The 14,628-nt window shown below is 41.9% G+C and overlaps 1 protein-coding gene across 2 annotated transcripts in view; it reads left to right on the top strand.

Annotated features, from left to right (window-relative positions):
• SLC75A1 (solute carrier family 75 member 1) overlaps positions 1-13,768 on the top strand; it is a 74,922-nt gene extending 61,154 nt beyond the window's left edge. For both annotated transcript variants that reach the window (XM_075333082.1, XM_075333093.1), the window contains exons 10-13: positions 1,939-2,029; positions 8,539-8,586; positions 11,151-11,240; positions 12,903-13,768. In XM_075333082.1, the coding sequence (XP_075189197.1) occupies positions 1,939-2,029; positions 8,539-8,586; positions 11,151-11,240; positions 12,903-13,009 (336 nt within the window). In that variant the 3' untranslated portion in view covers positions 13,010-13,768. The remainder of the gene's footprint in view (positions 1-1,938; positions 2,030-8,538; positions 8,587-11,150; positions 11,241-12,902) is intronic.
• The last annotated feature ends 860 nt before the right edge of the window (positions 13,769-14,628 follow it).

The raw sequence follows: 14,628 nt of genomic DNA, 5'->3' as shown, positions 1-14,628 counted from the left end.
ACACGCGAGGCACTCGCAAGTGTGACTCTGGCCTTAAAGAAATTTTAAGTATAGAAATAAAAATAGAATTAAAAGTAAATTTTCTTCTCTCAACACAGCCATTATTTGGTTAGGGAAAAGAAACGACTAGTGATTATAGTGGCCAGCTAGGCTAACTGTATAGAAGGCTAAACGAGCTTAACATTATTAAGAAATTAATAAACAGCCAGCCCATAGTTTGGCTCATGTACCCCACTGGGACAGTCATAGGTGGAAATTTCTGGGACTCCGTAAAGTTGAACTTCTGAATCTGATGATAATTCTCGCTCCTATACTGAATATTTAATTAGCATGATAGATCTAATTAAACATAACAGTAAAAGAATCAAGTCCTACCAGATTAACTCTTTAAAGGGGTTCTCTGAGAATTGTTAGAAAATTGTTTTAATATTTTAAATGTATTTATTTAATAAATAACTTTTTACTTAACAAAAAAAAAGGTATGCTTTATCTAGTGCACTCTGTCAGGGTTTTAAAGATGGCAACTGCCATCTAGATCAGTGTGCATTTGACTTAGATTTTGTGGACATGCAGTAGGAAGGGCTGCCTAAACAACAACTGCTTGAGACAGACATCAGGTTAGAGCATCGTTAACTGAGCGGAGTGGACTAAAGGAGAAGATAAAAACCTGTCTTTAGCTGACTGAGAATGAACATCCATCTCAGTCAGCCTGACGGTTTTAGTGCACATAGTACATCTGTCTTGCTGTTCATGGAGCCCGTCCTAGTATGGGTTGCACACTGATATAGATGGCAATTGCCATCTTTAAAATCCTGACTGTGTGCACTAGATAAAGCATACCTGTTTTACAATATTAAACATTTTTATTAATGCTTTTATTTAGCAAATAGGTATGCTTTATCTAGTGCATTCAGTCAGGATTTTAAAGATGGCAACTGCCATCTATATCAGTGTGCAACCCATACTAGGACAGGCTGCATATATGGCAAGACAGATGTACTCTGTGCACTAAAACTGTAAGGCTGACTGAGATGGATGTTCATCAACAACTGCTTGAGACAGACATCAGGTTAGAGCAACGTTAACTGAGCGGAGTGGACTAAAGGAGAAGATAAAAACCTGTCTTTAGCTGACTGAGAATGAACATCCATCTCAGTCAGCCTGACGGTTTTAGTGCACATAGTACATCTGTCTTGCTGTGCATGCAGCCCGTCCTAGTATGGGTTGCACACTGATATAGATGGCAATTGCCATCTTTAAAATCCTGACTGTGTGCACTAGATAAAGCATACCTGTTTTACAATATTAAACATTTTTATTAATGCTTTTATTTAGCAAATAGGTATGCTTTATCTAGTGCATTCAGTCAGGATTTTAAAGATGGCAACTGCCATCTATATCAGTGTGCAACCCATACTAGGACAGGCTGCATGTAAAGCAAGACAGATGTACTCTGTGCACTAAAACTGTAAGGCTGACTGAGATGGATGTTCATTCTCAGTCAGCTAAAGAAAGGTTTTCATCTTCTCCTTTAGTCCACTCTGCTCACTTAACGTTGCTCTAACCTGATGTCTGTCTCGAGCAGTTGTTGTTTAGGCAGCCCTTCCTACTGCATGTCCACAAAATATAAGTCAGGTGCACACTGATATAGATGGCAGTTGCCATCTTTAAAATCCTGACTGAGTGCACTAGATAAAGCATACCTTTTTGCTAAATAAAAGCATTTATGAAAATGTTTAATATTTTAAAAGCATTTAGTTTATCACATTTCTCGGTGAACCCCTTTAAGTACCTTCTGTATTTGGTGTCTGTACACCTTCAGATCTCAGTTTTCTTTTTTTTTTTTCTCCCAGGACACAGAATTCTGATGCTATATTTTAATCATTATGCTCTTTGTATATTAATATCCCTGCTTTTTATATATTGTCTCCTCTGTAGGCCATTATCCTTCTCATCCCAGCCTTCCTGCTGATAGGGTGGGCAAACGGCCTAATAATGCTGGGCTGCGGACTTCTCCTCTATTCTTTTGGTGAGTTTTGACAATATTCTTTTTCCATTATTTTATCTTATTCTGTATAGTTTCATAAATAGGAGATATAGTATTTTTTTTGGGATACTCCGTGTCATCAAACTACATACAAATGAAAGTGCACACGGAGTGTCGCTGCTGAACTCAAAGATGTATGCAAAGCATTAGATATGTGAAATGTATTCTGCATTATACTGAATGGAATATTTTTATAAAATAAAAACTACGTGGCACCCAAATTGGCCAATTAATGTGCACCCACCAGCCACAAGAATGTGCACCTTCTCTGATGGGACCCTAACGCTTTCTATTACGGTAGATATGTCTCTCCCGGGCACCACCTGCGTTGTACAGCCAGAGCCTGCTGCTAACAGGTGAACATTGCTGCAGTTGAACAATGGCATTGAAAGGGTTAATCACTGACAGAGGCATTCTAGCAATCCTCATGGCTTAGGGCTCACTCACACTTGCGCTGTTTTGACGCAAACGGAATCCGTCAGTAATGTAGTACAGTTCATTTATTTACAGTGGAAGCGCGACATCGCGTGGACACAAGCGGGTACTGCATGACACACACACGCGCCATAGATTGTCTTCGTACAGGTCCAGTGACGGAAAATTTAAAGTTACAGGTTTAAAAAAAAAAAAAAAAAAAAAAGTGGTGACCCTAACCAAAGCTGAAATAGTTAAATAGTGTTTGGAAAAAAGATAAATGGTGAGTTGAAGAAAAAAAATTTTGGTAAGCAAAAAAAAAAAAAAAAACTAAAACAAAACTAATAGTGACACGAGCCAAAAATAATTTTTGAAAAAAACAAACTGACATGAATAAAAAAGAATTTTGGGGAAACAAAGCAAACAACATGGTGACATGAACTACAAATATTTTTGGGTGCAAAAAAATGGTAACATGCACAAAAAATAATTTTGGGAGGAAAAAAAAATGGTGACACGCACGAAAAATAAATTTGGGGGAAAAAAAATGGTGGCGTGCACGAGAAATAATTTTGTGGTAAAAAAAAAATGGTGACCTGCATGAAAAATAATTTTTTGGGGAACAAAAGCAAAAAATAGTGACACAAACCAAAAATAATTTTTGAAAAAAAAAAAAAAAAAGCAAAACAAAATTGTGACCTGAACCAAAAATAATTTGAGAACAAAAAACAGCAAAAAATGGTGAATAATTTTGTTAAAAAAAAGACATTAACCAGAAAGTTTTTTTAAAAGAAAAAGTTTATTTTTTTTTATTTAAAAAAAAAAAGTGCTTAAATGGGATGTTGTCATTCAAGACTACAATTTGTCCTGTAGAAAACAAGCCTCCATATAACAGAATTAAAAAAAAAAGGATGGCACTTATTATGGCGGGTTGATAATCTATATGGCCTTTCCCGCTGTCGCCTCCTATATCAGCCATGATGGATGATTTCTCAGTAGTTTTCTGTCTACCTTTGGTTCCAATTAGTGTGCGGTTACTTTTTTCCCTCTTTTTATATGTGACTAATCCCGCATTGCCCCCCCCCCCCCCTGCCCCCAGTTGTGCATCACCTTGTATAATGGATTTCCGTGGGTGTGTAATTTCGGAGCTCCTCCACTTCTTGTTAGTAACCCTCCCTCCTGCAGGTATAATGTGCCCCTCCAGTAATTAGCTGATCCCGATCCGGGGTCCCGCTTAACACGCCAATTGTTCAGCTAAATAACACGGTGACTGGAGATTGGAGGGCGGCCCCGGTACACACCGCGCTCGGCTAATGTGGAACATATGACAAAGCCGTTCTCTGGGACTCGTTCCCTCTCTTTGTGCTCGTGTTATAGCAGTAATCATTCCACGTTCCCTTGAAACCATTTATTACGGCATCAAACAAGCACAAAGCAGCGTGAGGCCAGTAAATCTCCTCCATTGTGCCTCATTTATCCTCCTAATATGATTTGGTTTACCTACCGCATTTATTTTTTTTCTCTTTTGCTATTTCACTTTTATACCAGTAGGGGGCACTGCCCACTTTATTTCTATTATAAGAGTCTGTAATTTTTTTTTTCTGTGGATGAGGAAATCCTATAGTCGTCACATAGAGATTTGTCATGTAGAATATTTGCTGTAGCAACCGAACGCTATAGAATTACGTTTTGAAGCGAATAGAAGTCATTCACTGTTAATATGTGTGTGTATGTGTGTATGTGTGTGTGTGTATATATACTATATATATATATATATATATATATATATATATATATATATATATATATATATATATATATATATAAATATATATATATATACTATATATATGTATGTGTGTGTATATATATATATATATATATATATATATATATATATATATATATATATATATCTGTACTATCCGGCTTCGCCCGGGTTAATAACTGCTGTTAGCGAAGTAGAATGTATTAACAAAATGTATTCTGCTCACAAACACCACAAAGCAAATAGATAGAAATGTAATTATTAAATTGTTGCCTATATTAACCAATCAGAGCTCAGATTAATTAGCTGTAGCAAAATAGAAGCTAAGCTGTGATTGGTTGCTATTGGCAGCCTGATAAATCTCCAGGCAACAGAAAGCCCTCCCCCTGATAGTATATATTAGCTCACACATACACATATAGACAGGTCATGTGACTGACAGCTGCCGTATTTCCTATATGGTACATTTGTTGTTCTTGTAGTTTGGCTGTTTATTAATCAGATTTTTATTTTTGAAGGATAATACCAGACTTGTGTGTGTTTAGGGCGATTATGTGGTGAGGTTGGTGTATGTGTGGTGAGATGTGTGCTGAGGGTGGTATATGTGCTCAAGCACGTGGTAGTGTGTGGCGCATTTTGTGTGTGTTCATATCCCCGAGTGTGGTGAGTATCCCATGTCGGGGCCCCACCTTAGTAACTGTACGGTATATACTCTTTGGCGCCATCGCTCTCATTCTTTAAGTCCCCCTTGTTCACATCTGGCAGCTGTCAATTTGCCCCCAACACTTTTCGTTTCACTTTTTCCCCATTATGTAGATAGGGGCAAAATTGATTGGTAAATTGGAATGCGCAGGGTTAAAATTTTGCCTCACAACATAGCACCCGGCGCTGCCCGGGATAGTAACTGTCTCTCTGTTTCTTTCCCATTCTCTGTCTATCTCCCCCTCTGTATCTCTCTCTCTCTCCCTCTCTATCTATCTCTATATATATATATATATATATATATATATATATATATATATATATATATAATCTCTTTGTCTGTCTCTTTCCCTGTCTGTCTCTTTCCCTGTCTATCTATCTCTTTCCCTGTCTGGCACTCCCTTTCCCTGTCTGGCACTCCCTTTCCCTGTCTGGCACTCCCTTTCCCTGTCTGGCACTCCCTTTCCCTGTCTGGCACTCCCTTTCCCTTTCCCTGTCTGGCACTCCCTTTCCCTGTCAGTCTGTCTCTTTGTGTCTGTCTCTTTCCCTGTCTATGTCTGTCTCTTTCCCTGGCTGCATTGTGACACGCCAACATTCCATATAAGGGCGTGGCTGCGCATTCTTCTGAAGTTCTGGCTGCACTGTGGCTCCCAGCTCCATTCGCTTTAATGGAGGCAGTTTTTTTTTTTGGCGAATAACTGTAAAGAGCGGGTTTAAAATTTCCCCTCGAAACATAGCCTATGACGCTGTCTGGGTCCAGAAGTGTGAGTGTGCAAAATTTTGTGGCTGTAGCTGCGACGGTGCGGATGCCAATCCCGGACATACACACATACACACACTCATACACACATACACATTCAGCTTTATATATTAGATATATATATAATATAAAGCTGAATGTGTGTGTGTGTGTGTGTGTGTGTGTGTGTGTGTGTGTGTATGTCCGGGATTGGTATCCGCACCGTCGCAGCTACAGCCACAAAATTTTGCACACTCACACGTATTGACCCCGAGAGCGTCATAGGCTATGTTTCGAGGGGAAATTTTAACCCCACGCTTTACAGTTATTCGCCAAAAAACCTGCCTCCATTAAAGCGAATGGAGCTGGGAGCCACAGTGCAGCCAGAACTTTAGAAGAATGCGCAGCCATGCCCTTATATGGAATGTTGGCGTGTCACAATGCAGCCAGGGAAAGAGACAGACACAGACCGGGAAAGAGGCAGACACAGACAGGGTAAGAAACAGACAAAGACAGACAGACAGGGAAAGAGACAGACAGGGAAAGAGAGGGAAAGTGACAGACGGGGAAAGCGACAGACGGACAAAGAGACAGACGGACAAAGAGAGAGATATATACAGAGGGCGGGATAGACAGAGAATGGGAGAGAAACAGAGAGACAGTTAGCACCCGGCGCTGCCCGGGATAGTATGTTGTGAGGCGAAATTTTAACCCCACGCGTTCCAATTTACCAATCAATTTTGCCTCTATCTACATAATGGGGAAAAAGTGAAACGAAAAGTGTTGGGGGCAAATTGACAGCTGCCAGATGTGAACAAGGGGGACTTAAAGAATGAGAGCGATGGCGCCAAAGAGTATATACCGTATAGTTACTAAGGTGGGGCCCCGACATGTGACACTCACCACACTCGGGGATATGAACACACACACCCATATATGCACACATACATATATACACGCATACACACACTATATATATATATAATATATATATATATATATATGGTAAATCCTACAACTTATGGTTTTATTTACCAAATATTGGGGCATACAGAGAGGTCGAAGGTAAATTCACCCACAGATGAATGATTGTTGGATTAGATTGGACATATACAGCAACTTTAGTAAGGCTGGAAAGAAAAATGCCATCCAAATAGTTAGAGGGATTGTCCATCTTTGGTTTTTTTTCTCGCCTGACACATGTAAGACATGCATGTGCAATGTGTTTTTAATATCATCTTTTACACACTATTGTAATACTCTATATACATTAAAACTAGTTGTCATAAATAATAAACCAATCTTATATATAAACATGGACAGATCGATAGACATCTTCCCAATTATAGAATTTCATAACCCTCATACATATTTTACTATTGCACCCTTTAGTGCCTTTCATATCTTGTCTTGATTAACCTAATAAAACAATGACATGGAGACCCCTATTTTTAATAACCAGCAAAGGAAGAATAAATAGCTGAGAGCTGATATCAGGCTGGGAAGATCCATGGTTATTGGGCCTTTCCCAGCCAAAAAATAACAGCATGAAGCCTCCCCAGAATTAGCATGTCACATTAAATGATCCAATTCTGGTGCTTTGCTTCAGCTCTTTCCGATTGCCCTGATGTGGTGGCAATTTGGGTAATGGTATTTTGGGTTGAGGTCAGCTGTGAATTGTCCCAAAGCACAGCTGATATCAAGCTCTGGTGCTAGTAATGGTGAGGCATCTATCAGATATCCTCATAACTAGCCCAGTAAGTAAAAATAAAAAAAAACAAAACATACACAAATATTTTTTTTTAAAAAAACTCTGGGCGTTAGTCTAGTGAGCTGGGCGTTCGGTAGTCTAGGGAGGCGTTCGGTAGTCTAGGGAGGCGTTCGGTAGTCTAGGGAGGCGGGCGGTAGTCTCGGGAGGCGGGCGGTAGTCTAGGGAGGCGTTCGGTAGTCTAGGGAGGCGTTCGGTAGTCTAGGGAGGCTGGGCGGTAGTCTAGGGAGGCGGGCGGTAGTCTAGGGAGGCGGGCGGTAGTCTAGGGAGGCCGGCGGTAGTCTAGGGAGGCGTTCGGTAGTCTAGGGAGGCGTTCGGTAGTCTAGGGAGGCGTTCGGTAGTCTAGGGAGGCGTTCGGTAGTCTAGGGAGGCGGGCGGTAGTCTAGGGAGGTGGGTGGTAGTCTAGGGAGGCCGGGCGGTAGTCCAGGCAGGCCGCCATCCATAAATGGAAACCTGAAAAACTGAAAAAAAAAAAAACAAGACTGTCCCTCTTTCATCAATTTATCAGGAAGCAAAGTTCCCAGGTACGATGTAGTCCAGCGTTTCCTACGATGTTCCCCGACTCAGATGTTCAAACGGAGCGACTCGTTGTGACACTCCATAGGCTTTGAGCATCAGCCACTCCCGGCTCACGCTGCGCTCCACGAGACCCTGAGCTGTGACGTCCAGTACCGGTTTTTCCATCCGTGTTTTTCACAAATGGATCAATAAATGACAAAGCTTCTCTTATACTTTGCAATGTTAAACACACACTGAGCCATAGACTTTTTCACTGAGCCATAGACTTGTATTGGTCTTTGTCATTCGCATTGCCGGAAAAACGCGGACATGTGTGTTTATAATGGGTATATGCTGCATCCGTGAAAAAAACGGATGCTGCCGAGCTTCTCAGTGTGATTTGTGGCCATCGTCTGTGTTGGCGGTCGCTATCCTAGGATGAGGTGAAATATTTGCCAATATAGTTGTTTGGAGCCGGAGTCTGTGTCCACACTTCACTATTACAAGTCCCCCCATAACATTACCCTCACATGGGGCCTACTAATGATAACATCTGTATCTTGTATAGTTTCTCTTCAACCTTTACCTGTTTTTTGTTGCAGCGGCAGCCATTGTGGTTCCTTGTTTATCTTCACTGGTTTCAACATATGGTAAGCGATATAGAAAAATTAATTCCAAAATCTTACTTGCAAAAGTTTACAGACCCTTATATTTTTTGCGTTTATTAATCCATAAAGATTTGTAAATATGGTCTTAATCTCCTACCCTTTGGCATACAGCTCCCTTACAGACTGGTATGTATCCATGGCGGCAGACTACAAACAAACCCTGCGTAGTCGGAGATGACCCTTTCTTTCTTTTTTTTTTTTCTTTCTTACTAAATCTTTAAATGTCAGGCTTCCACATTTGGACAAGGGGTGTCAGGATTTTTTTTTTTGAGTAGTTTCCTCAATGGAATATAGCATTTAGAAGTGGAACAAGCCATCTGGGTGGCCATAGCGGGAGTCTTGGAAAGTGTAAGCTTAGCAGGACTGCTGGACAATGGTTCGATTGTTTCCTTAGTCCACAAGTGGCGTTCCCTCCTCTGTGGGACCCTAGGCGGCTGCCTACCTTGCCTATCCCCTGGTGCAGCCCTATGCATCTGCAAGATAGGATAAAGGGTGATTATTGTCTACGAAACACTCGGTCTCCGCTATGTTTCATGCCTCTTAGTTGCAAGCAGAATTACAGTATGCAATGGGTTAAACAACATTTTGTGTACTGAGGGCTATTCATAGAGGATTGCCAGGCAGTGCCTCCTCCATCTACCAGTAAGAAGCCGCGGATCTGCACATTAGTTACTGTATTCTGCTGATAATAGCACATCTGTCATTTACATAATGCAGCATTGTATTGTAAAGCACACGGCACAATACGAACACCCATTATATGAGCCCAACACAGGACGCATGTTTGGTATATTTGGCAGCACATTTGGGGAAAAAAGTCTAAGTGTAAGGTTACATTATGCATTGCAATGTGCATAGACCCAAAATGGGGGCAGAGACCTGCAGGAACTCTGTGCCGCCATATCGGGTGTGTACTCTGCAATCAATAAATCCATCCATATTTTTAATGCTTCGTCCATTACTTTATCTGTAATCCTGTCTTTACCAATTTGGATCCTAGTTCCCGGGTCAATGAAATATATCCAAAGTCTGCCGGATCACACATATCTAATGTTCTAATTAGGGTGTTGCATATTGATTTATTGGATTGCCCCTTGTACTAATGCCTACACCTGTTATTTACACAGGATACATTGCACCAGTGTACGTATAGAATCTATAGGAAAGGTTGGGTAGCTACATTACATTGCACAATGCATGTCATTACTTCTCCTCCTGTACTGATCCAGAGCTGAACTCACAATTCTCCTGGTGCAGTTCCTGGGTACATACATTACATTACTGATCCTGAGTTACATTCTATATTATACTCCAGTGCTGCACTCACTGTTCTGCTGGTGCATTTACGGTGTACATTCCATTACTGATCTAGAGTTGCATTATGTATTATAATCTAGAGCTGCACTCGCTATTCTCCTGGTGGGGAGAATAGTGTACATACATTACATTACCTATCCTGCACTGATCCTGAGTTACATCCTCTATTATACTCCAGAGCTGCATTCACTATTCTGCTAGTGCGGTCACTGTGTACATACATTACATTACATTACTTATCCTGTACTAATCAGTTACATCTTTTATTATACTCCAGAGCTGCACTCACTATTCAGATGATGCAGTCACTGTGTACATATATTACATTACTGATCCTGAGCTATATCTTGTATTATACTGCAGAGATGCACTCACTATTCTCCGGAGTCACTGTGTACATACACTACAGTACATACCCTGTACTGATACTAAGTTACGTCCTGTATTCTACTCCGGAGCTGCATTCACTATTCTGCTGGTGGGGTCACTGTGTACATTACATTACTGATTCTGAGTTACATCCTGTATTATACTCCGGAGCTGCACTCACTATTCTCCTGGTGGGGTCACTGTGTACATTACTTTACTGATCCTGAGTTACGTCCTCTATTATACTGCAGAGCTGCACTCGCTATTCTGCTGGTGCAGTCACTGTATACATACATTACTGATCCTGAGTTACATCCTGTATTATACTCCAGAGCTGCACTCACTATTCTCCTGGTGGGGTCACTGTGTACATACATTACATTACTTATCTTGTTCTGATCCTGAGTTACATCCTGTATTATACTCCAGAGCTGCACTCACTATTCTCCTGGTGGGGTCACGGTGTATATACATTGCATTACTGATCCTGAGTTACATCCTGTATTATACTCCAGAGCTGCACTCACTATTCTGCTGGTGCAGTCACTGTGTACATACATTACTGATCCTGAGTTACCTCCTGTATTATACTCCAGAGCTGCACTCACTATTCTCCTGGTGGGGTCACGGTGTACATACATTACTGATCCTGAGTTACCTCCTGTATTATACTCCAGAGCTGCACTCACTATTCTCCTGGTGGGGTCACTGTGTACATACATTACATTACTGATCCTGTACTGTATATTCTATTTTGAGACCCCAGAAATTATGGCTTACTGATCCTTTATGGCTGAAGGGCCCAATGAATGATTATAATGTGTTGAGCACTGTTATATCATGATGTTTGCTCTCCCCAGGCTCAGCCAGTCAGAAGGGCACAGTGATGGGAATCCTGCGGAGTCTGGGGGCCCTCGCCCGAGCGCTGGGGCCCATCTTATCAGCAACACGTGAGTGTCCGCTCTCTACACATAGCTCGGGGTGATTAGACTAGGCCTCTGTGTCCGGCTGCATTGTGCCGGTGCTGGGAAGGCTTCTCCTGTCACTGGTGGGCTGGGTGTGCTCACATTGGAGGGAGGCCAGGACTTCAGAGCGTTTATGGAAGGACATAAAACAGGAAACGATCAGTCAGCGAAAATCTGAACCGTTACAACCAAACATCAGCCCCGGAGTAAATCATCCATTACAAGTTAATGGCTGTTTTGACAACACACGGATCTCACGGGACGTCTCCACCCAGTGTCTCCACATTCACCTTCCATCATGGATAACAAGGAGCCTAAGTGATCATTGTTATTCGCTGCTCTCCCATATTACAGTAAAGGTGGTCGGCGTTCCCAAAAACCCCCACTGAATTCTGAGTTATTAAAGTGGGTTTCCCCAATTGGAGCCTCTTGCATTAGCTGGAGCTTCTACATAGCAATTTTTTTCTTTTTGACATCTAAAAACCATCTCCTTTTTTTGTCCAAGTGCAAGATGCTTCAGGAAACTTTCTCTAGCACTTTGTGAACCTGAAATGTGTTTGTGTGTTCATTCGTTGGCTTGTTATTTTGAGCGTTTAGCGCTTTTTCAGGCGCTCTTGGAGCCGAATTCCCCCTGAAAAAGATGTCTATACACATAATCTGGAAGACAAGACACTTTTATGAGTTTGGTGTATGCTTTTCACCTGTGGTTGTGCTGTAGGGAAACTCAATACTTCCAATTAGGTTAACCTTTCAATTGAAGCTGATTGCTGGTGGTCAGTTGCCCTTAAATTGGTTTGCACTCAATGCCCTAGAGATTGGCTTGGTCATATGAGATTGGTGGGCTGCTACGCACCTCGAAGCAATTCAGTTGTATCTGGATGAACGCAGATGCTATTTTGATCCTTTTCACTAACAGATAGTAATGGGGGGCCTCATAGACACCTCCCATTACTAATCTAGGGCTTAGTGGCAGCTGTGAGCTGTTCTTAACCCCTTATTACCATGACTACCACCGCACCAGGGCAATCGGGATGAGCAGGGTAAAATGCTGGGATTGCTTCATCTAATGGATGCAACAATCCTAGGTGGCTGCAGGCTGCTATTTTTAGGCTGGGGGGCCCAATAACCATGTGTCTCCCCTGCCTGAGAATACCAGCCCCCAGCTGTCTGCTTTATCATGGCTGGGTATCAAAATCGAGGGGGGGGACCACACACAGTTTTTCAAAATTTATTTATTTAAAAAAAAAACAAAAAACACACGTGCAGTTCCTCGTATTTTGATACACAGCCAAGATAAACGCACAGCTGGGGGTGGCAGCCTGTAGTCATGAGCTTTATCTGTGCTGGGCATCACAATATGGGGGGACCCTACGCCATTTATTTTTACACCAATATAGACACGCACACAGCGTCTCTGATTGAAAGCAGGCTGACACGCTGTCTCACAGGATGGGGGCGTGGTCTGACTGCAGCCAATCAGAAATGCCGCTGGGCAGGGGAAGCAGTGAATATGTATGAAGGATAATGAGCAGCCCCTCTCTTTTTTTTTTTTAATTACCCAAGTGCCGGATCCGGATTGTTATCTGGAGTGCCCTGAGAACTCTGAGGTCGGTGCTTACGTGTGTAAATAGTGACTTTTCCCCGCAGTGTACTGGCTGATTGGAGCTGAAGCCTGCTTCACCGTCTGTGCCGTCTCCTTCCTGATCCCACTCGTTTATCTCAGACGTCTGAAAGAGAATAGAAAGGAGGAATAAGAGGATCCAGTGATGAAGAAAATGGATCACTGCACAACGCAGGATGACCAAACACTTTAAAGCCCTTATAGGGTATGAAACGCTAATATGGGGTCATCTATTTTGGGAGCCTCCAATATTAACTGAATTGGAGAGGAGACCGTTCTTGGAACTGGGACTTTTTTTTTTTTTTTTTAAATTCATCTTCATGAATTTCATAGTTTTAAAATACATTTTAAAAGTGCCTTGACCATAAATTTTGGCTTCCTAAACAAGCAGGGGGTGGCTTTGGTGATGGCTGTTACACACATACATTATATGTGATGCACAAGGCCTAATTTATCTGACATAACGAGAGAATGGCCTATATATGGCGCCAAATGGTAAAATGGCACAATTCTATATAACGGGTAAGCATCTTCTACATGGAGAGAAGTCTGATAGATAATTCCTTTGAATTCTTACATTGAAAGGGAAACTAAACCCAAATTGTATTGCACCACATAGTATTTGTGATACCACTACAATCCATATAATGCTCCCAAAAAGGTTATGATAAAAACAAAAATTTAGGCTCAGAGTGGAAAAAATAGGTCACAGAGAAGTAAATTGCTCATTCCAAATGTTTTCCTCCCTGTTGAAAAAAAAAATAGTCTTATGGCTCACTGTACCACGAGGTGGTTGTACATTACTTTTATTAGATTTTATTACTTTTATGTATTGCGAGGTTTTTTAACTTCATGTTTTGAATATTTTGAATAAAAAGAATTTTTAATTTTGCCCTACTGTTGTCCATTATTTATCAGGCATTTGGGGTTGGACTGTTTGGAAGGAATCCAAAGACGAGCTCTCTGATGTTGTTGATGGTGATTAGCATAATATCACGTACACGACTGTGACTGTGGGGGTGATCGCATGTGGAGGGGGCTCAGGAGCTGAGCTCTTTTTTTTACATGAGGCAGATGCAGATTAAGTAAAATAGCCAGCATCTGTCTCTAAAGCCCGCTTTACACACTACAATATATCTTACGATGTGTCGGCGGGGTCACGTCGTAAGTGACGCACATCCGTCATCGTAAGGTACATTGTAGTGTGTGACAGCTACGTGCGACTGCGAATGAACGGTAAAACGTTCATCGCACGCACGTCGTTCATTCCTCATAAATTGAACGTCAGGTTGTTCATCGTACCCGGGGTAGCACACATCGCAGTGTGTGACACCCCGGGAACGATGAACAGATCTTACCTGCGTCCTACGGCTCCTGGCCAGTAATGCGGAAGGAAGGAGATTGGCGGGATGTTTACGTCCCGCTCATCTCCGCCCCTCCGCTTCTATTGGCCGGCTGGCGCGTGACGTCGATGTGACGCCGAACGTCCCTCCCACTCCAGGAAGTGGACGTTCGCCGCCCACATCGAGGTTGTATGGACGGGTAAGTACGTGTGACGGGGGTTAATCGTTTGTGCGGCATATTCAACAAAATTGAACGTGCCGCACATACGATGGGGGCGGTTACGATCGCATACGATATCGTATGCGAAATCGTAACATGTAAAGCAGGCTTAACTGCCGCAGTTGGAGATGAGCTTGGGCCATGGCTGTTAACTATAGAAATGCCGCTATCACTCTGAAAGTGGTGTTT

The sequence above is a fragment of the Anomaloglossus baeobatrachus genome, chromosome 1 (assembly GCF_048569485.1).
Source record: "Anomaloglossus baeobatrachus isolate aAnoBae1 chromosome 1, aAnoBae1.hap1, whole genome shotgun sequence".
In the NCBI taxonomy this organism is placed as follows: Eukaryota; Metazoa; Chordata; class Amphibia; order Anura; family Aromobatidae; genus Anomaloglossus; species Anomaloglossus baeobatrachus.
Note: the sequence above shows the minus strand (reverse complement) of the source record. Positions and strands in the feature narration are given on the sequence as shown.